Source organism: Lissotriton helveticus, chromosome 8, assembly GCF_964261635.1.
Source record: "Lissotriton helveticus chromosome 8, aLisHel1.1, whole genome shotgun sequence".
NCBI lineage: Eukaryota > Metazoa > Chordata > Amphibia > Caudata > Salamandridae > Lissotriton > Lissotriton helveticus.
Genome location: NC_136069.1, coordinates 119,516,390 through 119,543,911, shown reverse-complemented (window position 1 = coordinate 119,543,911; position 27,522 = coordinate 119,516,390). Strand labels below are relative to the sequence as shown.

Sequence of the window (27,522 nt, the reverse complement as noted above, 5' to 3'; positions counted from 1 at the left end):
GATAGATTCATGCTGCCAGACTAACGTCACTGAGATCTGACTCCTGGACAAATTAACATAAGGCTTAATCTTGCTTGTTAAACGATTAAAGAAAAATGGTTCTGTCGGGTAGAGCTGACATCAATTAGGGGTACAGTAAATGTAATCAGAAATGGTATGCTCTCTTTTTTTTAATTTTATTTTTTAATGTAATCAAGTGTTTATCAGAATTACTTCATTCCATGATAAGCAACACAATTCGTACGTTAAAAAGACTGTGAAATATAATTGTGGACAAAGAATTCTTATGGGGTCTATAGGTGACAGTTGTGCATGGTGATACAATGGTGAACAATATATACAGTGTCAACACATTTCTATATACAATCGTTTCTTTTTTTTTTTTTTGTGTAAGACCTTTATTAGCATCAGTCAATTGTACACAGCAGAGAGCCTACAACCCGGGGGCCGGCTCGCAAAGTATGAGCAAACGGTAAACAAAGGACAATAATAGTAAGATCTGTCTCGTCAATAGTTGGAGCCGTCCCCCGCCCAACCTCTGCAGATCTCGCAGATAGCACTGTAACATGAGTCTTACATTTTGTAATTTTATAGATAGGAACAATGAAAGAACTCAACTTAAAGACCTGACATTGAAACCATCTACTTTGGAAAGAACGTTCATCCTAACTGATCTGGTTCTCTCCCCAGGAGTATTGAATAGACGTGTCCAGCCTGTACTCAGTGGTAGAAGTGGGCAGGGACGGAGGGGCACGGAGTGCCCCTACTTCTAAAAATTATTTCAGTCCGTTCCCCTACTTCTACTTTTAAAAAAAGCATCCCGGGACGGCAAGAATAGTCCTACTTAAATCAATCATTTTTTTGATTCAGCTTCCAGGGGCTGCTCGCACTTCTCTGTGAACTCCAGTGGCTGCACCAGCCCCTCCCTGAGCTCGCACAGACCGAGGGCGGCCCATTGTCATTCCGAGTGAGGCAGATTAACCCCTTTCGAATGACAATGCGCAGCCCTCTGCCTTTAGCATATCAAGTGTCAGTGACGTCGGAGCTTTCCCCAAACAAAAGAACCATGTTGTATCAGTTTAGGTTCGTATTCTTCCCTCTAATATATAACCTTTAAGCAACGAGTACCAAAAGAAATAATTTCAAATGTATTCGAGCTGTGTAAACCAAAAATAAATGATTACTAAAGCAAGCAGAGTCTGAATTGCATTGTTAAACAAAAATACAACGGTTTTGCACAAAATTGTATTCAAGTACAAACTCCTTGCCCCTCCACTACCGGTATTTTTCAATGAGAAAGGCAGCATAATATTTAGAGACCATAAAATACAGCTGGATGGCATCTGCACTGAAATAGTTTGGAACAGAGAATGTCATCAGCAAAGAATCTGAGGGCACAAAAACATTAAATTGGATTAGTCACTGGTGACTCTTTTGTGCTCCTCAGGGCAAAGTAACACTGAAAGTAAATATGCCTAACGAAACTTTTGGGGAGCAGTGTGAGAAGTACCACTTGAGTGAACAGGTATCAGGAAGGGAAACTTCCCTCTCTATTCTAATAAAATGCTAGGTTTACTATTTCAGTGGCCTCAGGCAAATGGAGCAGGACCACCATGGGGAAATGTCTGCCCAGAGAAGATCATTCCAGTCAGACCAGCACAAATTATAGTGGGCGCTTTACATAAATATTTGTTTTGAACAAATTTTATTTATAAAGATTATTTTGAATGCTTCAGCTTGGTCATCACCTCACATGCTGCACATGGGGCTGGTAACGCAAGGATCACTGATTAACCAAGGTGCTGCTTTGGGTCATTGACCCTCTTCATGTTGATTACTTTACATAGCGATTTCTTTAGAAACTATGGCATCACTAACAATCTGCATTTTCTCTGCTTTATAAAAGAGCCAATGCTAGTTGAAGCAGTAATCTAAAGTGATTATAAAACTGGAGTGTTAGCGTGGGGGTGCAAAAGGGTGATTTTGGAGATCTATTGGAAGTCATTATAAGAACCTGGCTTTAAACCTTGTATGTATGGGCAGCGGAGGTGACGGGGCAGGAGAGGTAACGGGGCATGAGCTAGAGCGGTAACCAGGCGGGAGCGGTGAAAGGACAGGAGCTTTGAACGGTGCAGGAGCAGTGAACAGGGCAGTTTCAGTGAACGGGGCAGGAGCAGTGAATGGGACAGGAGCAGTGAACGGGACAGGAGCAGTGACGGGGCAGGAGCAGTGACGGGGCAGGAGCAGTGACGGGGCAGGAGAAGTGATGGGGCAGGAGAGGCGACAGGGCAGGAGAGGTGCCGTGGATGGAGAGGCAACAGGGCAGGAGAGGTGACCGGACACAAGAAGTGACGGGCAGGTGACATGACAGGCAGGTGATGTGATGGGCAGGAGAGGTGATGGGCAGGAGAGGTGATGGGCAGGAGAGGTGATGGGGCAGGAGAGGTGACGGGGAAGGAGAAGTGACGAAGCAGTAGAAGTAATCGGGCAGGAGCGGTGATTAGGCATGAGCAGGAGTGGTAACCGGGCAGGAGCGCTGAACAGGGTAGGAGCAGGGAATGGGGCAAGAGCAGTGAATGGGGCAGGAGCAGTGAATGGGGCAGGAGCAGTGAATGGGGCAGGAGCAGTGAACAGGGCAGGAGAAGTGACGGGCCAGGAGAAGTGACGGGCCAGGAGAAGGGAGGAGGCAGGGGAATTGACGAAGCAGGAGTGTTGATCGAGCATGACAGGAGCAGGAACAGTGGAAGGGCAGGAGCAGGCATTTCCCAGGGCGACTGGAAGGGTAGGGGGCCAGTTTAGTTTGGGGGGACCGGTTTTGTACAAGTGCAGGAGTTTTAAAAACACTGCAAAGTTCTTTGTATATTCAGCAGGTTTCGGTCAACAATACAAGTGCCAAGATAACTTTGGTGATCAATGTACCTGCTGGAGAGAGATGGGAGCATGTTTTGTCTAGTGGCTGTTTTACTCATCTAAGGTAGCGCAGAGAGGTAATATGCCTGCTGCAAGAACATGTACCATGCATATCAAAGAGCAATATGTTATGTGCATAGTTCAGTGGGTACTGCTTTGTGTTTACTTCCCGAATGAAAGGACACTTGAATACATATGGCCTGGCAGTTTGGGCTGGACTGTTCACATTGGGCGCAGGATCAAGACTGATTTGCATATGGCTGGGTCCAAACTGGAATGGCATGGTGAGCAAAAAAACAATGGATTTAGGCCTAGATCTCTGTACTGGGGTGAATGTATGACATTGTTCTGCATTCTGTCCATCAATTGTTCTTTTTGCATTTGTCACCCCGAATGGGACAGGTATGCTCAGACATGAGTCCCGTGCTCTCCATGCCACTGGAATCAAGCTATCATGGCTGATGAAGGCTGAAAGCCCGAAACCGGTCCTAGGATGCTTGTTTCCAGTCCAGGGAGGACCTGGCCTGGCAGTTCGGGCTGGACTGTTCCCATTGGGTGCAGGATCAAGGCTGATTTGCATATGGCTGGCTCCAAACTGGAATAGCATGGTGAGCAAAGAAACAATGGATTTAGGCCTAGATGTCTGTACTGGGGTGAATGTATGATATTGTTCTGCATTCTGTCCACCAGTTGTTCTTTTTGCTATATTATGATTGAGCAGCTAGCTGGCTGACATGAATATTAAGGAGCCTTTGTGGGTTTCAGTGAGTGTAGATTCTCCTGAAGAGTCCCTTTCTCTTTTGAGCCCTGCTTAACACATGTGTACAGGAGGAGGCCTGTATTCATGACCTCAATGTTTGAGACAAAAAATAATCATGGATTTCTGATCAAAGAGAGTAAAAGCATTAAGGTAACATGTTGTTCCTGCTTATATTACACACGCTGTACACAAACCTGTATTCCCTATGAGTGTTTGCTTTTTCCTGAATTAAACCTCAAATAAACATGTTTATCCAATGTTGTAATTAAATAACGTTGTAAGCTGTAACTGGTCAGTGAAATGCTAAACGTACTAAAAATTGGTATGTTTTGCTTTTTCTAGCCACACCCCTGACTCCGCCCACTGATTCAATCTTCGGTTATTCCCACCCCCTGATTCTCCACCCACAGTTCCCCTACTTTTTTTCCCCCACTTCGACCACTGCCTGTACTTGATATATTAGCACCCCTGAATGCAACGGTAGGCAGCTACCCCTCTGTCTCCACCTCCAGGGAGTTGACATAGTCTGTTAGGAAGCTCCAATAATCTTTGGGCCTAGATTTTGCAGGGAGGTTCTCCTCGTATGTCATTAGTTTATCTCTACAGACGGACATGTCATGTAGCCATGTGGATTTCTTAGGTACCTTGCGGCTATGCCAGCATTGTGCAACCTGTCTTTTAGCCAATAATAAAGATATAACGCAGAACTTACGCTTTAGTGCACGAAATTGTGGGACAATGCCAAGGAGACAGGTTTTTATTGTGCATGCCACCTCCTCCTCTAGCATGACAGTGAGCGTGGAGGTAATGTCCGCCCAGTACTCTGAAATCTTGGTGCAGTACCAAGCTAGATGTGTAAAGTTCGCACCTTCCCTGTTACATCTTTTGCATCTATCCTCGTCTTGGAGTCCGAATTTAAGCAGTTTTGTAGGGGTATAGTATGCCTGATGAATGAATTTGTAGTGTATAATTAGCTGTAGCGGCGCCAAACAATCCGGTTCCCCAGGAAATGACGGATAGTGTTCTTTCAGTGCGCGTGTTAATCTATAATACGTGAAGCGGAACATGGGGGTCTTGTTTTGAATGTATGTTAAATGTTCGATGTCCAGGAATGTGCCCTCTTGAAACAGGTCTCCCATCTTGTCTATGCCTGCGCTCCGCAGGAGAGACATACCCACCTTTTCACTAGTGACTGACAGCGCGTGGTGGTGATGTAAGGGCATTGCTGGTGCATATAACGGGAGCTTGTGGGCCAATTGTCCGAGCTTACGCCAGGCTTTCACTGTAGTATCTATGGTGTTTATGTCTTTCGCATGCAGTGGTGATCTAGCATGTGATATTATTGCTGAAAGGGGGACAGGATCTGCGTCTCCCTCTTCAATGGCCGTGTGAGTGAGATATGGTATCTCATGATACCAATAGGCCGCATACTGCGCCTGGGCACAAAGATAATACAGGAGGAAGTCTGGTACTCCAAAACCGCCATGTATATATGGGAGCGTCAACGTTTGGAGATCTATACGGGCTTGTTTGCCAGCCCAGATCAGTGTCAGTACTAGTGACTTGATGCGGCGAAATATTTCCCCGGAGGGTGTGATGGGAATATTGTTAAAAAGGTACAGCAGTTTAGGTAATATATTCATTTTTACTATTGCTATCCTATCCGCCAGTGATAGTGGCAAGTGAATCCAGCGTTGGATTTTGTCTTCCAGCTTGGATATCACTACCCCGTAATTAGCACGTATGACTTCCTCTGGATCTCTATGGTACATGACCCCTAGATAGCGAATGGGATCCTGTTGCCATTCCAGCGGGTAGTCGATGTCAAAGGGAGTGGTAGTGTCCGTTAAGGGTATTATAGAAGATTTGGACCAGTTGATTGCCAGTCCTGAATGGCCCCCGAACCTAATGTATTCTCTGAGCAGATTATTCAGATGAATTTCGGGATCGCGTATATATAGCAGCATATCATCTGCGTACAGAGATATGTGCAGTGGTCTGGCCATAAATTGCAAAGCTGATGATTTGTAGTTTTGCCTTACTATGCATGCCAGTGGCTACAGCGCCAACGCGAAAAGTAAGGGAGAAAGGGGGCACCCTTGTCTGGTGCCTCGCTCCACGTTAAAGGGTGCAGAGACGTAACCATTAATCCGGACTCTGGCGCATGGTTGAGTGTACAGCAGGGAGACCCAGTGGACAAATCTTTTGGGAAAACCCATCCTGTGTAAAATAGCAATCATATAACTATATTCAATGGAGTCAAATGCCTTGGCGGCGTCAAGCATGACTGCCACGGCCTTGACAGAGGGCTGGAGGTAGTGAGACAGAGCAAACAGGGATCTTGTGTTGTGGGAAGTTGATCTCGTGGGGATAAATCCGGTCTGATCTGGAAGAACCAGATGTGTCATCAGAGGGGATAGGCGTACTGCAAGCAGTTTCGCGAGTATTTTTGAGTCCACATTAATGAGCGATAAGGGCCTGTAGGAGTCGCACTCCTCGGGGTCCTTGGACGGTTTCAAGAGGGCAATAACTAGTGCCTCGCGGAGAGTAGGCGGAAGTATTGATTTCTCGAAGGAGGTGCCAAACATGTCTACCATGTAAGGCGCAAGAATGTCAGCAAAGTGTTTGTAGAATTCGTTAGTGTACCCGTCGGGGCCCGGCGCCTTGCCATTAGGTAGTGACTTAATCACTGCAGTCACCTCCTCCACCGTAATAGGCATTGCTAACTGTTCCCTCTGTCCATCCGATAGCCATCCAATCGCTATATCCTGCAAATATCTAAAAATTTCATCCTCCGACGTTGTGGGTTGTGATTTGTAGAGTGTGCTAAAGGAGTCCACAAAGCTATGTAGGATGTCTGCAGATTGCGTCTGTATTTGGCCATCCTTTGATTTAACTCGCAGTATGGCCGAGTTCCCCCTCCCCTCACATATCTTTCTCGCTAGTGTCCCCCCTGGCCTGCCACCCTCTCCAAAGTTCCTAGCGATGTGTTTGCGATCTAAATACTTGATTTCAGCAGTCATAAAATCGTTATGTTCAGTATGTATGTCGCGCAGTTCTGCCAGTAGTGAAATGTCTTGTGTGTTTTCAAAAGCCAATTCTATATCTCTTATGCGAGTCTCGCAGCGCTGGATCTGGCGTCTGATGTCCTTTAAAACCCCTATAGTGGTGCTAATGCATACCCCTCTCGTCGTGGCCTTGAAGGCTTCCCACAACAGGCCCGGATCGTCAACAACCGGTGAGTTGATCTGGAAATATTCCCTTATTGCCTTCGTTAATGTATCTGTGTAAATAGTATCGGTTAGGGCTTGTGAATTGAACCTCCATTGAAATGGAGGCGGTGTGTATCGTGGTATGCTGAGCTGTAATAGGACGGGGTTGTGGTCTGATAATGTGCGTGGCAACACCTGCACCCCTTTTACCCACAGGGCAGTATCGTTCGTGCCTAACCAGTAGTCCAGGCGAGACCAGCTGCCATGAGATGCTGAGATGTGGGTGGCCCCTGGCTCGTTAGCATATCTATTCCTCCAAATATCTGTTAACGACAAATCTTTCAGCATATGTACTATCATTGTCCGTGCTTGCTTATGCTGTTCAGATGAATTGGAGGAGCGATCCAGCCCGTCCACCAATGTTACGTTCCAATCTCCTCCACATATTAAATGCGTGTTTGTGAGTGGTTGTAAGTGGCCCCACACCTCCCTGAAAAACTCCGGTGTATCTGTATTTGGACCATAGACGTTAAGGAGTGTGATGTGCTGGCCACGCAGAGTACCCAAAACTATCACGTATCTGCCATTGGGATCCTGTACAATTTTATGCGATTTAAAGTTTACACCTTTCCGAATTAAAATGAGTACTCCCCGGGAGTAAGAGGAATAGGAAGCCCTATAGGTCGATTCCGCCCACCTTGTGCCCAGATGTGGATGTGTGTTAGGTGCAAGATGGGATTCCTGCATTAGTGCAATATCTATACCCCATCTGGTGAGACATGCAAAAACCTGTCTTATTTTCTGTGGTTTGGTAAAGCCCCTAACGTTCCAAGTGAGGAAGTTCAAGTGTATTCTACCCGAATGTCCAGAACCCTGAGTCATCTAATAGGCCGTAGTGAACTTTCCATGTGTAAATCACAACCTGAGGTGTCTTCTGAACCCATTGCATCATGAGTACCTATACTAGCGACAGCAACCCTCTGCCTGAGAGAACACAGTATCTTGTCCAATTTCAATGTTCGTGGTCTTTCTAAACAATCTAAACCCCCAGCTTCCCCCATCCCACCCACTCCAGCAACCCCAACCTGCCGAAGCCTTAGCCCCTCTGAAAACAAATCCCACAACCCTGAAACAAACAAATCAATACCCATACTATAGATCTTGTGTTGGGTATTACCCTTGTGGAGGTCCGCTAAGAGCACAACTCTGCACCCGATGCATCGGGTGTGGGCGATACTTCAAAAGCTGACATAAATGCAAGTTATGTGACTGAGTACCCGCCATCCCCCCACCCAACAGTGGCCGCAGTGACATAGCGCGAAGTCCAGCTCACCAACGGTCATCTAGACCCTCCCCCATATCGCAGTTCGTTCCAACCGACAATTCAGACCGCTCTGCAGTGTCCACAGTATACAGCCCAACAACCCCATAGAGCCAAGGGCACCGTAAATATACATCAAAATGCATTCATGGGTGTACATGCGTGGTGATATAGTTCGAGCGATAGGCAGTATAGTCCTGAAACCCTCTACAGTTAAGCATTTGCGCTGGCCACAATCCACCGGTAAGGTGCCAGTGGGGTGTGCCCACGTTCAGAATGAGGAAGGGCTATTCAGGATCCTGTGGAACTGTAATGCGCAATGAGGAGATCCTCGATGTTTCACAGAGTAGCGTGGTCTGTACCAATGTCGTCGGTCTGTGTCATCCATACAATGCGCATTAGGCCGTAGAATTTACTGCCAGAGGTGATCCACAGGATCGTGCTCAGTTATTTCACAACCAAAGAAAGTCTTACCGACTATAGCAGTCATCTAGTGTGAACACATGCACAGTAGCATATTAAACAAAATTGGGGTCATTTTCCAGCAGTAGTGAGAAATAGCACATCGTTCCCATCCAGTGAAATACTCAACATATATATAACACTGTACATTGTCTGGTGCTCGCATGTGCCTGAGGTAAATTATGTGATAGTACAGTGTAGACCTTTCGCCCCCCTCAGATAAGTGATCGCGCTCTCTATGGCCCACAGGTGAAACGCGACCAGGGTGTGACAGTGTTCGAAGTGAGATTGGGCTCTGAAGCACATCACGTTACCGTACAGTTCAACAGATATGCTGACGATGAGTACCAGAGCAGTGCGCCGGGCACCATTGTTTGCGGCCTTTAACAGCAACTGTAGGCATGGAATATTGTGTGATACAGTCTCTCATCAGTCACCCCAAGTCGAGATGGCTGCACCCCTACTGAAAGTCAGGATGTGATCCAGGTGGTTGCCCCGGCTGTGCAATGTTCGCCGCAGCAAGTAGCTCGTCACACCCTCAAATACATCACCAACCATAGTCCTCTTGTAAACTGCGATCCCCAGGTTAATACAACAGTTATTCTGCAACCATGAAGAGTCTTACCGCAATTCTCTGGCAGGCCTTACCGGTACAGCTAGTCCGAGTCTTGGTGCTGGTCCTCACGTTCATTGTTTCTACGCTCTTGTAGAACTTTTTTGACGAATTCATTAGCCGCTTTAGGTGAGGGTAACAGCACCACCTTTTCATTCCATGTAACGCGTAGCCTAGCCAGGTATAGCATGGAATAACTGATGTGAAGATCCCTGAGTTTGGCTTTGACTGACGTGAATTCCTTCCTAGCCTGCTGCACTGCGACGGTATGGTCCGGATAAAATTCCAGGGAGTTACCTTGGTGGGTGATTTTCCCTTTTTCGCGCGCAAGCCTGAGGATGGTGTCCCTGTCTCGATAATTTAATATCCTCGCCACAATTGGTCGTGGCGCCGCTCCGGGTGGTGGACGTGGTGCCAGGGATCTCTGTGCCCGTTCCACAATGAAAACTGGCAATAGCGCTTCTGCTCCGAAGAGATCCTTGCACAGGTTTTCCACGTAGTGCTCCATACGCCCGGTGTTGGTCGTCTCCGGCAAACCTGTAATGCGCACATTATTGCGCCTCGAGCGCGCTTCCAATTCCTCCTCCTTTGCCTTGATTACTTCCAGGATGCGTTCCATGCCAGTACATTTGGTGGTGGACGTGCGTGCTTCATCCTCCACTGCTGATAGGCGTGTTTCGGCTTCGTCCAGGCGCTCTCCATGTTTTTCTTGCCTAGCAGTCATACCGTCCATTCTGCACGTTAGGTTGTCCAACTTGCCGTTAATGTCTTGTAAATTCGCCTGGATGGCCAACAGTATTTTCTCCATGTTGCTGCTCGGTGTTGGATCGGCTGCCCCATCGTTGTCCGCCATGTGCTCTGAAGGCTTGGTCGTTTTTTTGTTATCAAAAGATAGTTTTTGCTGTTGTTTGTCCGGTTTTCCCATAGTCACTTTCTGTGGGGTAGCAGTCTTCGACGCGGGGCACGATGCCCTGGTGGTTCTTGCTGCCGCCGCCGTTTTGCCCTCGGAAGAAGGGCACCGCCGAAGTCTCCGTGAGCGTGGGAAACCTATGTACCTCTAGCTCCACAGATCAGGCCTTCTCACAATACCCCGTGGTGTCTGTGCTATGTCCAGAGGAGTCTGGTATTTCCACAGGTTGTTGGCCAGTGAAGAAGATGTGGAGGTCACCTCTATGCAGCCCAATGGTGGACTGGGGGGGGGTTCGTCGTTTCTAGTGGTTGGATCTGTACAGGGGCGGAGGCAAGTTATGATCCCACTCCTCCACACAAGTGCTGCAGGGTCAGGGGGGACACAGTTTCAAGCGTGAGTAATGCCAGCAGGTTCGCGCCGTTTTTTCATGCCTGGCCGGTATTGCCCCTGTGTGCTGGTATCCTGCAGCGCCCAAAATGCATTGTGTGAAGCAGCCTGGACCTGCACGCTGTTAGCGCAATCTCTGTTAGTGGGTCGCGATATGCAGGGAAAGTACCTGTAGCTGCGAGATCCTCGCGTCCTTAGTGGTGGTCGGTGTGTCAATTGCTCACTACAAGGATCGGCTCTGTGGGCGCCGCCATCTTGCCTACCTTTCGGCAGGGATCAGCAGGTCAATATCAGCATGTTGCCTCCCTTCAAGTGTGCGGTATAAGACAGACCGCCGCAGCTGCACTCGCGTCCCGCCACTTCCAGCCCGTACCTCCGATACAAGTGAGTCAGGGCTCACACGACCGCCGTTGGTGCATACAGGTCAGTGATCCTGTAGTCCGCCATCTTGGCCGCCGCGCTGGTCCGCTTCAGGGTAATCACAGATTACTTTCTCTTCTCCGGGGAGTATTCATTCCACGGCCAGCCCGTCGATGCTCGATACCCTCCCACGCCTAAAACACCGTTTATCAGGCGGAACGGGCGGGGGGAAGGCGGTGTCAGTCCATATCTGTTGTGGTCGCCCGGCGGAGCTGTGAATTACACAGCCATTCCGCTGTGCGCCCCCTAGCGCCTCTACAATTGTTTCTTTGGACGAGGCCAGAGCTTGATTCTAATCCATGAGTTTCTTTCTTAGTACAGAAACCCGGTGAATCTGGACCTAAATAATGCGTCGATGTTTCGACGCTTTGGCTGGAAGAGTCAGAGCCTGTGGCGTTGAGGCACAATGGCCCAATGATCTGTATAGGTAGGCTGGAATGAGTTACAGCCCGGTGCTGATTAGCTCAATGCGTATCAGATTCGCATTTCTGCAGCCGATGGATGAGACCTCGCTCCTTCCATCCGCCCCCGCCGAAGTTATCCGGATTCAATCCTGTTCTTAGACAATTAGCGGGGAACATCCTTTACAACGGAACCGTTACAACGCGGTACCGTTACAACGCAGGATTTACAATGAAAGTCATTACAACGACTTTCGCTGGAGGGCGCTCTAGGATAGGGAATAGTTTAATTCACAATCCAACGCCTTCCCTACTATCCACGGGGACTGGAGTTGGAATAGTAAATTAAACTATTCACTATCCAGCGCCCCCCAACGCAAGTCGTTGTAACGACTTGCGTTGTAAAACCTGCGTCATAACGGTACGCATTGTAACTGTACGCGTTGTACCATCATACATCCACCATTAGCCATTGATAAACACTTGATCAAATATCGTCTAGCGCAGAACTGATTCATTGAGTACGGTCTTTTTAGATTTGTGTGTTAAGAGAGCATACCATTTCTGATTACATTTACTGTACCCCTAATTAATGTCAGCTCTACCCGACAGAACCATTTTTTTGTTTAATCGTTTAATTACCCAGGTTCTGAGGGACACAGGGTCACCCCGTTTTTTTAACTCAGGGGCATATTACCAACAACTAGCGATAATTTTTGTCTCTAACTTGTTTAGAGACAAAAATTATCGCCGCACATCGGCGATTTTTATCGCAGATTAACCTTACTATTAGCAAGGTTTTTCGCAAATGCGATAAAAAACGGCCGCAATGCATGAATATCGCTGAAAAGTCAGCGATATTCATGCATTATCGAGCAAATGCTCTTAGCCATGTTATCCACCTCCCATTGGATAACATGGTGAAGAACTGCTCAGGGCAGGTGTTAGCTTTTGGAGATATTCGCGCTTAGCGCGAATATCTCCAAAAGTTGGTAATAGGAGATAGCGATGTTAGCGACTGTTTCCAGTCGCTAACATCTTGGCACGCCCACTTTGCATGTCATTAGTGATAAATATCACTGACATGCAAAGCGGGGCCCAAGATGGTCGCTATCTCCTATTAGCTGTCACTAACTGGTGTCAGCGACAGCTTGGTAATAGGGAGATAATTTTATCTCCGCTTTCTTGGCTTTTAAAGCCAAAAAGCGGAGATAAACCCCCTTGATAATATGCCCCTAAATCTCTTGCTTGGACTTTTTCCAGATAACATTGTACATCTTCACCCAATCCAGCTCTCTGAGGTGCAGGTAAATTTAGAGCACTATCCAGTTTCAAATAAATAAGTAAACAACACATTTTATCGGTGCCAGGAGCCGCTCATAATTCAACTGGCTGGAGAGACCACCACAAGAGCACGTTGACATTAAATATATCACTAAACGTCCTTCTTAACTTGACCTGACAGTGTCAGACTGTTTCAGACATCCTCTCTCTAAGTGTTGTGCGCCACAGCATTCCAGGGATCACAAAACTAAGCTGGCTCGAAGAGTAATTAACATGGTTGCCAAATGACGTGCCATGGTGCGTTGGGGGCTCTTTTAGGAGCTTAAAATCATCAATCTATCTCCAGTGATGTTTTTATCACCGCTCACTGGGTTCTAGAACAGCTCTGGGACGGTTTGTTCTAGGACAGTCTGAGAACATGTCACAGAGGTAAAATATTGTACCTGGCGCCATTATAAAATGCAGACCGGTCTCAAACTGGAGACTACTTAGTCGCGTCCAACTACTGTAGGGATGGGGTCAACCCAGTGCGATGGAAAGCCACATCTGCCCCTCTCCCCAAAAAAACGTAAATCGGTACAAAATGCTCGAGAATTACAAAGTGGCTTTAGGACTGGTTTTGAAAATTATACACTCTAAATAATAGAAAGTAGAGAACACATCAAAAAATGAACTACCATAAAAGTCTTTACATTTTACAGTCGTGGTGTCCAAAACATCTGGCACATGGCCACTTGGACGAGTTGCTGTGTGTAGTCGAAGGCCACACGCTGTGCTCAGAGCCTGCTCCACATGGACTAAGGCCGCACAGGCAGAATGCTGTGTCCACAACATAGAGCCGGAGTCCCAAGGCCATGGGCAGAAGTCTTTGAGGGCATCGGGCCTGGGCACAGGGCATGACCAGAAGCCCCCCTCATAGGAAGCGGTGCACAACCAATGCCATCTGAAGCGGATTTGGGTGACACAGGTGCTGGGCACAGGGCAAGTCCAGAGACAAAGAAATGCACCACATTCTATAGCAAAGAACCAAAGCCATCTCCAGGGCACCCTGGAGGCACATGTACCAGGCGCAGAGGTGGGCAGAAGGTCATACTCTGCTTCCAATGCCAACTAGACAAGGCGGTTAGAGACATGGGCATGGAGGATGAGGCTGGGTGCAGGGGATGTTGTGTGTGGTGGACACAAGCGCATGCGCAGTGGGTCATTACACTGGCTTGGAGCCAAAGTATAACATTAGGAACAAAACAAAATCATCAAATTGTTTGTCAAAAGGAGAAATGATGGTTGTCTACTTACAAGCGAAAATGTTTTAGTTACTACACAAATTGTACTAATCATTGAAATAAACTACTTATGGTAAGCAATGCAACAATACCCCCCCCCCCCCTCCAGTGTAGTGCCCCATACCATATGCTACAGTGCTTCATTTGTAAAACAAAATAAGTGCCATGGGGGCCGCTGCAGCTTGCACCACACATTTCCCCTGCCAGCACTACCAATGATAGTAACAACACACCTCCTACCCATCACACTCCTACAAGTGTGACAATTCGGACTATTCCAAGCCCCCAAAGATATAAGAATGGCTTGGGCGGCACATATTAGTATTTTATTTATATGTATTGATTTAATAATTGACTGCTGTTGAGGGCATCTCGATATTAGTCAGACAGCGCAACCTTGTGGCAGACTGTCAAAAGCACCCGTGTTGACAATTAAGTGCCATTACCGAGCACAGGAAACCACCAGCTCAAATTAAGCACTGATATTCTAACTACTTAAGCTCAGCTGGTGAGTCAGTTGACCAGTCTGTTGGTTGCTCAGTGAGTCAGTTAGTTAACCAGTTGTACAACAGATAGTAACTTGGCTAGTTCTCTAGCTGGAACATTGGTTGATGATTGCAATTACTCCACATCTGAAGTGTTAGTTAGTCAAGTAGCTCTTACTTGTTATCAGGAAGGTCGATTACAGTATGGAAGAAGGTTCCAGGAACGGGGCCAATTTCCGGCAAACTGTTCTCCCGCCTCTCTTTGCGGGCCGGATGGGTTGCGGCGAGGCTGCGTGCCTGAGCTTCTTCTAGGCTCACTAGCTTCATTGGCGTAGACATGGACGGCAGGGTCATGCACTTCACGATGGGTTTGCAATCTGTGTACAAAAGAAGCAAGGGAAGAAGTTTGAGAAAATATAACGATTTTGTGCAAAATGTTTAAAACGAGCATTTTGGGCTAAAACCCGAGTTGTCTTTCAAATAACCAACCAGACCAAATAAAGAGAGGTTTCTCTTGATTCCAGGAGCTGACACTTGCTGATATGATTACAGTAAAAAAAAAATACTAGTGAAAATCTCCAAAGTAAGGAAGAAGTAACTCCCCTTGTGAAGGTTGTCTGCTGCTCCTATTATATGTGCTTGTGGAGTTCAGTCTTTGCTGCACATCACATGAGCCAATATTGAACCGTAGAGACTGTGTATAGTAAAATGAAAAAGTAGATGTCAGGCCAAACATGTTCTCCATGTCAGGACCTCACCCTTCTTGGCAACAACAATCTCAGTTTAACACGTTACAAAGCGCTTTGTGTTATCATCATTCTAAAAGGAGAATGTCTGTGAATGATGTCTGTATGACCTAGCCCTTTTTGAAGGGTCACCCTTTTGCCTTATGTTGCTGCTCTCGTTTTTGTTGGCATTAGGACTTTGTGCACTTTTTCTCTGCTAACCAGTGGTAAAGTGCTTGTGCTCGCTCCCTAAAACAAGGTTCAATCGACATATACATGATCGGTCCATTTAACTTAAATGTACGTCCCTAGTAAATGGAAGTGTCTGCACCCAGGGCATGTAAAATAAATGCTATCAGTGGTCAGCAGTGCCCATTGTGCCACCCACTAAAGAAGCACTGTAAAGCATGTCTCAGCCCTGCCACGGCAGCCTGTGGTGCAGTTTTAAACTACTGTTTTGATCTGGCAAAATAGACATTTTGCCAGGCATAACCTTCCTTTTTGGTACTTATATGTCACCCAAAGGTAGGCTCTAGAGGCTCATAGGGCAGGGTGCATTGTATTTAAAAAGTAGGGCATCTAAGTTTAAGTTGTTTTTCACTGTTGGAAGGCCCATCTTTATCATTCACTTTAGGTTAGGTTATTACATTTAATAAGTGCTAACCTTAGATTGGAAGCAGATTAGGAGATATGCAGTTTAAACTCAAATGAATAGTAACTTACCACCCTCTGACAATTTTGGAAATGCCTCCTTTAAAAATTCAGTATTTTCCTGTCCTCTCAACCTGTGCCTTATGCTAGTGTCCAGGGTCACATGACGGTGAGTGGCTCTGCTGCTGGAGTTTGTGTATTGCTTCCAGACAGTAACACAAAAGGGTCTTAGGTGTGGATAGGATGGGACATCCTGACAGGGTGATTGGGGAGGATCTGTACCCAGCCCCACTTACCCTACAAAGCTTTTCCTCCCGTACACACAAAGGAACCTGAAATCAGGCCTGCCCTGCATTTTGTCACCCCAGTCTGTTTGGAGCCTTGACAGGGGAAAAACTTTCTAGAACCAGATGTGGGGTGTAGGACAGGGATTCCCCCACACAAAGGTTGGTACCAAGTATACATTTTGGACCTCCAGAGGCACTCATCAGTACACTCCTGGACCTGTGAAAGTCCCAGAAGGAGTGCCCTGCTGCCAGAGGATTGCTCTGCTACTTTGGACCTGCTTGCCTCCATCCTATGCTAACCAGAGTGACTTCAAGGGTCAAATGGCTGACCTCCAGTGTGAGCTACAGTGATACAACAAGCATAGAGGCCTTCCTGCAACAGCGCTGCTGACCTCCTGCTATTGGACATGTCTGGACCTGGAACTGGACCTGCCTGATCCCTAATGGTGGGTGCTGGAGTGACTCCTGATCCTCAAGAGGTGCCTCTGAGGTATTGGTCCCTTGGCTGGAAACAGAGTGTAATCCTCCTAAAAAAGAAAAGGTGAAAATCCCAAAGTTTGGGCCCCTCAAGATCATGAAAGGGCCCATTCACGCAAACACTTTGCTGCCTGCAAAAACTGCTAATGCTAAGCCACGGTAAGACCTGGTCTTCGCGCTATATCCTCTTCCAGCAATGGCCAGCAAATCAAAAGCCGCACTTTGTGGTACAGCAGAGACGGCCAGTGGTGATCACCAGTGTGAAGTTATAGCAAAGAGCGTCCGTGACGCACCACCAGCACTTCACGCTTCATCAGCAACAATTACCCACGACACACTACCTGCTCCTCGTGGCCACCTGCACCGCAAATGGAACTCTTCATGCCAGACTTAGAAGGTAACTCTTCAGCGGGACAGGCCTGATCCCGATATCCAACCCATGCTACATCGATTCAGCCTGAACGTGCGACCTTCTCCCGGCCTTGCATGACCAGATAACCTCGAGTGACCCATTGTGCTTTTAGTCACTATTTTTACCCAAAACTTTGAAATTGTGTACCTCCAGTTCTATTGATTGTTTTTTTGTTGTTTTGGTATGACTTAATCTATTAAAATGTTCTCTATTTTTCATGATTGGTTTGGAATTTTCATTTTGTTTCTGTTTGAGTGCTGCATAAACACTTTATAGATTGTGTCTAAGTTAAGCCTGACTGCTTTTGTGCCAAACTACCAGAAGGTTAAGCACCGGGCAACTTGATGACTTTAGAGGTTCATCTTGGCAAGGATTGTGGTTACCTCATTAGGGGTTCCACCCCTCTCAACCAGTAACCTGATTTCTTACAATGTCCTAGTAGGTCTCAAAACCAAAGCAGACATCATCAAGCAAAGGAACATTCTGGAATGTCTATTTTTAGTGCTGAAGACTTTTGAATGAAATGCAATACTTTGCAAGAATGAAAACTCACAGTTTGACTAACATCGAGATTTTAAGCCGCAGACTTCCTCTTGTTTATGGCATTTCATTGTAAACTGGATACACTTGTATATTCGCGTCTCAGAAGAATTGGTTTTGTGTGCTTCAGGGGGAAGGACAGTGAAATTCACAAGTGGTTCCAAATAAAAAAGTGTACAAATTCAAGGTTGCACCAGCTGTCTCAGTAGATTCGCACACTATGTAACAATATTTGTTCCAGCACAGGTGGTGTCTGTGAGAAGCTCTGCATTGCAGAATTATGCGAGTTTTTCTAAATGTATTAATTTGCAACTGTTTCTCTATGTCTAATTCTGATTGGGTTCAGTTCCTGAGAACAATGTTCAACCGCAGTAAATGTATGCAATCCTTTGTTCAGAACCCTATAAAAGCGTGCTCTTATGCATGTAAAATAGAGCCTTTCCCCACTTACCCCTAGAGGTCAGTCCATGCCGCACGCTCTCCAATTTAAAGCTTTGTATTCTGCTGATCTGAACCTTACTGACTTCTATAATTTACTTCTGTACTTTAACTGAGCTTTGTACACTGATTTATTGATTCTTTGATTTGACTATTCTGATTCATTTCTGTATGACTAAGGGCCAGATGTAGGTAAATCTCATTTACCGATTCATAAATACCGAATTTTACCGATTCGGTATTTCTGAATCGGTAAATGAGATGTAGGTAAAAATTCGGTATTTTTTACCGAATCGGTAAGATTCGGTATTTACCGATTCGGTAAATACCGAATTGGTATTTGCTATTGAATCCTATGGGCCTTGAAGCCCATAGGATTCAATAGCAAATACCGATTCGGTATTTACCGAATCGGTAAAAATACCAAATTGCTAAGGGGGACAGGGTGTCACTTTGACACCCTGTTGCACCCCTGTAACTGGCGTTTGCGCCATGTGGCACACAGACATGCCCTTAGGGCATGTCTGTGTGCCACATGGCACAGGTGTACATGCACAGATGTGCATGTACACAAGAATTCGTTATTTACCATGCAATTGTATTACATGGTAAATACCGAATTCTAAAGGCACTGTAGCACTGTTAGAAGTGCTACCTACATCCCGAAATACATTTTCGGTATTTTTACCGAATGGTAAATTTACCGAATCTGTAAAATTTACAGAATCGGTAAATTTACCGATTCTGTAATTTTACCGATTCGGTAAAATTACCGATTCGGTAAAATTACCGAAAATGACCGTTTTTTGTGCCCCTAAATCTCCTTAGCCCTTTACCGGTCGGAAACGGCCGAAAATCGGTATTTTCGGCCGATTCCGACCGGTAAAGGGCTACCTACATCTGGCCCTTAATTCTGAAAATAAAAATTGGAAGGTTTAAGACTTCCCGGTCTGTAATTTTTTTAGGACCAAATGGGTTCTACTTGCAAAACATTGACATTGTCCTTTAGAATGTTTTGATTGAGACACAGGTCCGGCCGGGAGCATCAAAATCCATTCTGGGATTATAGCACTCATGGCCGGTCATTCGCGCAACCAGTAAGAGCTGCAATGGGATGCCATTAGTGATGCAGGACATGGGAAAGAGAATTGCTTTATTCTTTATTCTTGATACTCCTTGTAAAGATGCAGTTGAAGCAATCCTTATGTTTTTCGGGAACGAGGCAGGAGTGAGGACAGGTCCATCACCATAGTGCAGAGTATTTTGCTTGTAGAGGTATTTTTGTATTCTCTGCACCTTTCTTCAGGAGAGAACAAGCACAATAACTCCACAGGGGAGGATCTTCTAACATTTCCTCTGGAGTACTTTGGAAAGAGTGTATGATCATCACCGCGTTACATGAGCTAAGAGTTCGCACACATGGAATTACGCTTTTTGCACAGAGTTCTCAAATAGTGTTTGGAAATATTCTGTAGAATCTAAGAAGGTTTATGAACTCTATTTGTAAGTCAAAAGTAGGGACACAGAACTTTACTTGAATATGTTCAGTCAGTCAATAATTCTTTATTTCGCCCAATATGATCATAAAAGCACAGGTAAAAAGAAATACACCACAATTCATACATACTTGAATATGTGATTTTAATGCATCAATAATGAAATTTAAAGTTAGGGATGGACACTCTACTTTGATTCACAGAAAACTTTAGCCAGATCAGGGCTAGACAAAGTTAAAGAGGAATGCACTAGTTGTACAACAAAGAAACTAGTCTGGTCTACTAACCGGGTGCTTTATAGTAGGAGCAGCAAGAGAGTGGGAGAGGCAGCAGCAATGTTGTTCCATGTTGTGTATTGGTGGAGACTGGCAATGTTGATCAGCGCTACAGTAAAGGGCACATGCTGAACAAGGCATACGTTCACTGCTGGAGCAACCCCAGCGCCCGTAACAATGACATCACTCCCTCACAAGACCTCTGCGACTCTCTCGCCTCGTTCTTCCACAGCAAGATCGCCGACATACACAACAGCTTCGGCGAACAGACCACGCACCCAACCACAGAACCAACGCCCCCCACCACCACCCTCCGCGCCTGGACCCCTGTCAACACCGAAGACACCATCCGCACGATGAACACCATCCACTCCGGATCGCCAACCGACCCATGCCCCCACCACGTCTTCAACAAGGCCGACTCCGTCATCGCACCCCAACTTCGGGACATCATCAACTGCTCCTTCAACACCGCCACCTTCCCGGAAAGCTGGAAGCATGCCGAACTCAGCGCCCTCTTGAAGAAACCTTCAGCAGACGCCACCGACCTCAAGAACTACCCCCCAATCTCGCTCCTCCCGTTCCCCGCCAAAGTCATCGAGAAGACCGTCAACAGTCAGCTTGCCGCCTTCCTCGAGACGAACGGATCCCTCGACCACTCACAGTCCGGCTTCCGAGCCAACCACAGCACCAAGACCGCCCTCAACGCAGCCACTGACGACATCCGAACCCTGCTCGACAACGGGGAAACAGCGGCCCTCATCCTCCTGGACCTCTCCGCAGCGTTCGATACTGTCTGCCACCGCACCCTAGTACAACGTCTCAGCAACATCGGAATCCAAGAGAAGGCACTGGAGTGGATTATCTCGTTCCTCGCCGGAAGAACCCAGAGAGTCCGCCTCCCCCCGTTCAGATCCGAGGCCACCGAAGTCATCTGCGGCGTACCACAAGGATCATCACTCAGCCCCACCCTCTTCAACGTCTACATGAGCCCCCTCGCAGCCATCGCACGCCAACACAACCTCAACCTCATCTCCTACGCCGACGACACCCAGCTGATCCTCTCCCTCACCAACGACCCTGCCACCGCCAGAACCAACCTACACGAAGGGATGAAAGAAATAGCCGAGTGGATGAAGAACAACCGCCTGAAACTGAACTCAGACAAGACGGAAGTCCTCATCCTTGGATCATCACCCTCTGCCTGGGACGACTCCTGGTGGCCCCCGGCCCTAGGCAGCGCACCCAAACCAACGGACCATGCACGCAACCTGGGCTTCATCCTGGACTCCTCCCTCTCGATGACCAGACAAGTCAACGCCGTCTCATCATCGTGTTTCAACATCCTACGCATGCTCCGAAAGATTTTCCGATGGATCCCCACCGAAACCAGGAAGACGGTCACCCAAGCACTCGTCACCAGTCGACTGGACTACGGAAACACCCTCTACACCGGAACCACAACCAAACTGCAGAAAAGACTCCAACGCATTCAGAACACCTCCACACGACTCATCCTGGACATCCCCGACACAGCCACATCTCCGGACACCTGAGAGACCTGCACTGGCTCCCCGTCAGCAAGAGAATCACGTTCCGTCTCCTCACCCACGCACACAAGGCCCTCCACGACCTGGGCCCCAGATACCTCAACAACCGCCTGACCTTCTACACTCCCACCCGCCAACTGCGATCAACCAACCTCGCCCTCGCCGCGGTTCCACGCATCCGAAGAGACACCATGGGAGGAAGATCCTTCTCCTACCTGGCAGCCAAGACTTGGAACTCCCTCCCATCCACCTCCGTCGTACCCAAGACCACCTCTCCTTCTGGAAGCAACTCAAGACCTGGCTGTTCGAGCAGTAGCGGACCCCTCTTCCCCAAGCGCCTTGAGACCCTCTGGGTGAGTAGCGCGCTATACAAATTTCTTGATTGATTGAAGTTAAGAAAGCAGCTATTGACAAGATTAAGTTTTGCAATATTTAGCTACAGAAAAAAAAGACTAGTGCAAGCTCCTGGAGAACAGGAGTGACCGAGGTGAAGTTACTAGTTCAAGCTCTAGCAGCTTCCGGAACTGCACGCTTGCCAACCAGTTAATGGACACAGAAGCAACAACAAGCTGCAGGTGCTGGCAAGACCACCAGATAAAACATTTAGCAGAAATCTAACAGCTCAACCTTTGACTACTTTGAGAGTAGCCAGCTGATGCACTCTGTGACAACGCACACATATGACTGCCTCATCTGGGAAACTCTGGCAACAAGCATTGGCAAAGCCAATAGGGCTGGCATTGGCAGGCTGGTTTGACGGTTATTTAAACAATAAAATATTGCAACTATGCACCACAAAAATGAAAAAAATGACAATATGCCACCACCTAAACATGGCTGGCATATGTTTGCAATAACAATGCTACATCTGAAAAATATTTAGTGATGCGGCTGCTTTAGCAAACATGTTTGTCATACCACAAGCTTTCAAGCTGCTCTGTGCACCTTGTTAATATTATTGTTTGCGATGGAGACAAGATAACATAACAGTCTAGCCAAGCACTCAAATCACTGGCAGCTAGAATATTACAATGGCACTTCAGTACTCTATACCAGAAAATTAAAAAAAGCAGATGGAAAATAAATTCCTATGTAACTGGGCAGACAACCTGCATACAACATAAATAGACTATTTAATATTAAAAATAAAATTAATTTAAAAAGTACACTTTGAACTAGCTTTGTCACTGAAGAGAAAGTAACTATTTTTAAGTAGTTGTGGTTAATGTGCACAGGTTTTGTGCAGTCACTCCATGTGAAGGGAGTCAGGGGATAATGTGTGCTGACTTAGTGTTTCATGCTCAAAGCTGAGGGGGACGCAAACAAACCGTGAATAACAGGGTAACCCATTAATGGATGAAGCCAGATGACGAAAAGACCCTCTATTTATGTATTTTATGTATTACATGTTGGAATAAGAGTGATTGAGTATGTAAGCAATCTCATTGGTATAATGCCCTTAATGGGCATAACAGCATGTGTGCATCATTCTAAACCCACACGCCTAGATTAATGGCGTGTTCAACTATGAAGGCTGTAGGACACTATTTGGACGAATATTGAGCTACAATAATAAAGCATCCTCCTCATTACCTACCACTACACTGCCATGGTAAGTACATTTACTATTCTTCTTTCAACATCTACTAACCTAACTTACCATAGGATGTAGTGGTTATATCAGTGCTTAATTTGGAACTAAATAAGAGCTTGCACCACCCATTGCCTGTGCCAGCACTGCCAGTGACAGTACCCACACAACTACTAACCATCACACCACTACAAGTGTGACAATTCAGGCTATTCCAGGCCCCCAAAGCTTTAACAATAGTGGGTGGCAGGTATTAGTACTTTTTCAAAAACTGTTGTTTTTCAAATCTCTAAATTACACAAACAGCGCCACCATGTGGCAGGATGTTAAGTGCTGGTGCCGAGCACCCATAACCACTGGCTAAAATTTAGCACTGGGTTACATCCTTTAGTGCAATGCAATATTACTGCCATATAATAAACACAAGTGATATAGAGAAGGTACAATTCTATGACTATATTTAATTGTCCTTTAAAGTAGTTGGCGGTATCTATTGCCAATTCGACACCATACTACTTGAGTAGAAAATAAACAGCAGAATCCAATGAAAGCTTTGTTTGTCTGGTGGCACATTTTTCAGTAATTGACATCTCATCACTGCTAACTGAATGCACTTTGCGCCTTTAAAAGACTGACTACACAGCACATGAGTGATATAGATCAGTACTGTGACGTGTAGATAATCTGTTAAAAGTGAACAAGCGATGAAAGATATTTCACATGCATTAAGATCAGAGAAATAAATCTTTATCAGAAAAGCAGCCGAAAATATTTTTGTATTTATGTTGTTAAAACAATCATACAGTTTGCAATCAGCACAAAATATATAAGCAAATGTAAATGTGCGTTTGTGGGGACGTTTCTTGTGTATTTTCAGCAGTGCAAACAGTTTTCTTTAGAGTTTTGATTGAAAGTTCTTTTACAGAGATAGGGTAAGTGCCTCTTACTTACATTTTGTATTCACCAAAGTTATTCTGAAATTAGAGGTGTCTTTTTAGCATGTAAGTAATGGCACAGTGATGAGTAATCCACTTAACCCAGATAATGCTTTAGTTGTACCACAACATTTTCAAAACATTTGACCTTGTACAGATGTGCACCGCCGTTGTGTATTGTGTGAAGATAAACTGCAGCTTTCTTTGATGTGCCTTCTGTAAACAGTGGACTGCTCTGTGCTGGCAGACATCAGTCTTTGGTGTGCTAAATGTTACAGGGCACGTGGTCTTTTCCTAGGGTTTTCCCTTGATGCTGCAGATTCAGTAAATAGCACTGCAGCTGCTTCTCATTGAAACAACTTCATGCACCCCAGGCGAGAGAGCAGATTCCTAAAGGTATTGCTGGGCCAAATTCAAAAGAGTAGACCTGCGCGGTGAGCTCTGCTCCTTTTACGGAGTTTGCATAGATTTCTGCATTCCACATAGTACGCGGAGTTCTGAAAAAACTCCACTTTGCGGAGTGAAGTTTTTTCCTCGCTTGCGGTCGCCAAAGTTATGTTGGCAAGTGGGAAAATCCAACAATAGACCACTTCCCAGCGAGTTTTATCAACGCGGGCAGTTGCAGATAGTCGCGACCTCTTGCGTTGAGAAACCATCCATTCGCGTTGAGGAAGCTGTCACTCAAAAATAACATCTACCTGAGTGGCAGAAAGAAGCAGCCCCCTCTTGCACTGCGCATTGTGCTGTTCATGATGATTTTCCAGAGCGGAACAAACAGTTTGTGAAGTGCGGCAGAGTTTTTTGGAAACCACCGCTTACTCCGCACAGGCCTATATCAAATGAGCAGGTCGATCGAGGTGAGATTCTGACTATGTCTTGTGGCTCACGTGCCCTAGCATCCACGGCTAAGATGCAGGTATGAATAAACCCCTCTGGACGCTAGATCAATTTTTTTGTTTCGTGTAGCACTACCCATCCAGCGCTGGACACTAATCTTGCTCCTCTCTGAACATCAAAAGTAGGAAATATGACAGTTTGGTTGATGCTTTCTGGTGAGTTTTCTCCCCCCCCCCGTACCCTTCTAAGCTCCATTTATTTCATCTTCAGACGCTCTTGAAATGTTTTCTTGTAACTGATGTAACTTGTAACCAATGTAATTTTGTGGATCCTTTTGTAAAGCGCTCTGATACCTCTGGGACTAGCCAGCGCTATATACTCAAATAAATAAATAAATGTGGTTTCTCTAGTTGTGTTTGGAGTTGAGTGTCATCCTTAGCTACAAGCTGACTTAAACACTTAGCCAATCATCATAGACCTTTTATAGAAGGGCATGTGGCTGGACTATGTCATGGCCCTGAGAATTCTGGTGATTGGCAAGCATCTGGTTTTCAAATTCTGCAAGTTGCTTAGCATTATGCCACTAATTCCATCTGCAAAATCAACAATTGATAGACAGAATGCAGAACAATGTCATACATTCACCCAAGTACAGAGATCTGGGCCTAAATCCATCGTTTTTTGCTCACCACACCACATGCATATGGCTGGGTTCAAACTGGAATGGCATGGTGAGCAAAAAAACGATGGATGTAGGCCCAGATCTCTGTACAGGGGTGAATGTATGACATTGTTCTGCATTCTGTCCATCAACTGTTGTTTTTGCATTTGTCACCCCGAGTGGGACGGGTATGCTCAGACGTGAGTCCCGTGTTCTCCATGCCACTGGAATCAAGCAATCCTGGCTGATGAGGGCTGAAAGACCGAAACCAGTCCTAGGATGCTTGTTTCCAGTCCAGGGAGGACCTGGCTTGGCAGTTCGGGCTGGGTTGTTCCCATGGGGCACAGGGTCAAGACTGATTTGCATATGGCTGGGTTCAAACTGGAATGGCATGGTGAGCAAAAAAACGATAGATTTAGGCCCAGGTCTCTGTACTGGGGTGTATGTATGACATTGTTCTGCATTCTGTCCATCAACTGTTGTTTTTGCACTAATACCATCTGATCGGCCTTAATTCAGTCTAATATTGTACCAAATAGTTTGCACACTAAAAAGAAGAGTCCACGCCATTTCTACACGATGCTTATTACACAGCCTCCCACTCAAAAGTAGGATTTACCTTAAAGCACTTTTCTTGACCTTTCTATGCCTATGTGGTTGACCCACGTTGATCGGCAATTCAAAATGTAACCATAGCCTCCTGCCAGGCCTGTGCAGTCCATTGACCAGTAGCTGCTGAAACAGAACTGTGAGTGTTGATATTGAATTAAAGAAGGCACCCAGATTTAAGCCACTCCTACAAATAAAAACTTGCTGTTTGCTAACCTTACACTTATCCTAGAAAGTGGTTAAACCTCTGCTCTTTCAGTGGCCTCTATGACTATTTCTGCATTATACCGACTCAACTGGTGTCCTCCTCCTTAGACGGAATCAAGAATGCAGAATCGCACATAACAAGTCATAAACATGGAGTATCTTCTGATCGTCCGACAGCAAGGGATTGTGGAGCAACTATTACACAACCTACCCGCGCATATGCCTGAGGAGTCCACCCAGAAACTGCTTGGAGCAACCCAAGGGAACCACCCAAGGGAGCAACCCAAGGGAGCAACCTAAGGGAGTGAACATTATTCACCCAGTCACATTATATGATGTTGTAATTGAGGGTCATTGATTATTGGACCAGCCACGGTATATGGTTGCGATGTAAGAGGAAGCTACTGATAGTGATGCCGCCTAAGAGCAAGTACAAAAATTAACATTCAGGAGTCCACCTAGGAATAGGAGGAGGCAACCCACAGGAACAGGAAATTATACAACCAGCCATGATACATTATCCAAGGCGGCTAGAAAGAGTGGCATAGAGCAACACATAAGAACGGACATTCCATCACCAGCGATGGTATGGCTTCTGGTGGGTCCACAGGGTGACAAAGGAACAAACTTTAGTTGAGCAGCCGTAGTAAAGGCCAGAGGAGCTCACCCAGTTGTGGCATGGAGCAGCCTATAGGAATGGTCATTATACAATCAGTCATGGTGCGTGCTCTGTGGAGTCCACCAAGTGGATGCAGGGAGAAGCCCTTTGGAAGAGAAATTGATGCAACCAGTCATGTTCTGAGCCCTGAGGAGTCCACGAAGAGTGTCGTGGCGCAACCCACAGCCATGCCATGTGTCCTGGGAGTCCCCTTGGGGGTGGCAGAGCAGACCCACAACACAATGGTATTACTCCACCCACCTTGGTATATTCGCTCAGAAGAGTGCCCAGGTGTGGCATCAGAGCAAATCATGGGATTGGGCAGTTTACACTCTAGCCACATTATATGGTCTGTGAGGTCAGCCCTGGATAGTAAAGGAGCAATAGATAGGAATGGGCATTATCCAACCAGCCAAAATACATACACTGCGGAGCGCACTCAAGAGTGGCAGAAGATCCACCTGAGGAATCAACCGATCCCACAACCCAAGGATGGCAGAGGCCATGTGGATATAATTACAACTCAGGACTGGTCCAGTGACAGAAACTCTGTGACCTCTTTTCAGAAAACCCGCAAGGTGTGCAGGCTTATCACTCACATGATATTTAGCAGCTTGCTTATATGCCAGCATTTTGGAACCAGGAAGCAAGATTTCAAGTCAGAAACTGAGAGAATACAAATTTTCAGACTAATATTTTAAGAGGAAGATACCACAAAAATATTC

General features: G+C 46.2%; 1 protein-coding gene across 1 annotated transcript in view; it reads right to left on the bottom strand.

Moving 5' to 3' along the window:
• ARHGAP31 (Rho GTPase activating protein 31) overlaps nucleotides 1–27,522 on the bottom strand; it is a 529,796-nt gene that overhangs the window by 66,035 nt on the left and 436,239 nt on the right. The window contains exon 7 of the mRNA XM_078656718.1: nucleotides 14,627–14,825. Coding sequence (XP_078512844.1) covers nucleotides 14,627–14,825 — 199 coding nt within the window. The remainder of the gene's footprint in view (nucleotides 1–14,626; nucleotides 14,826–27,522) is intronic.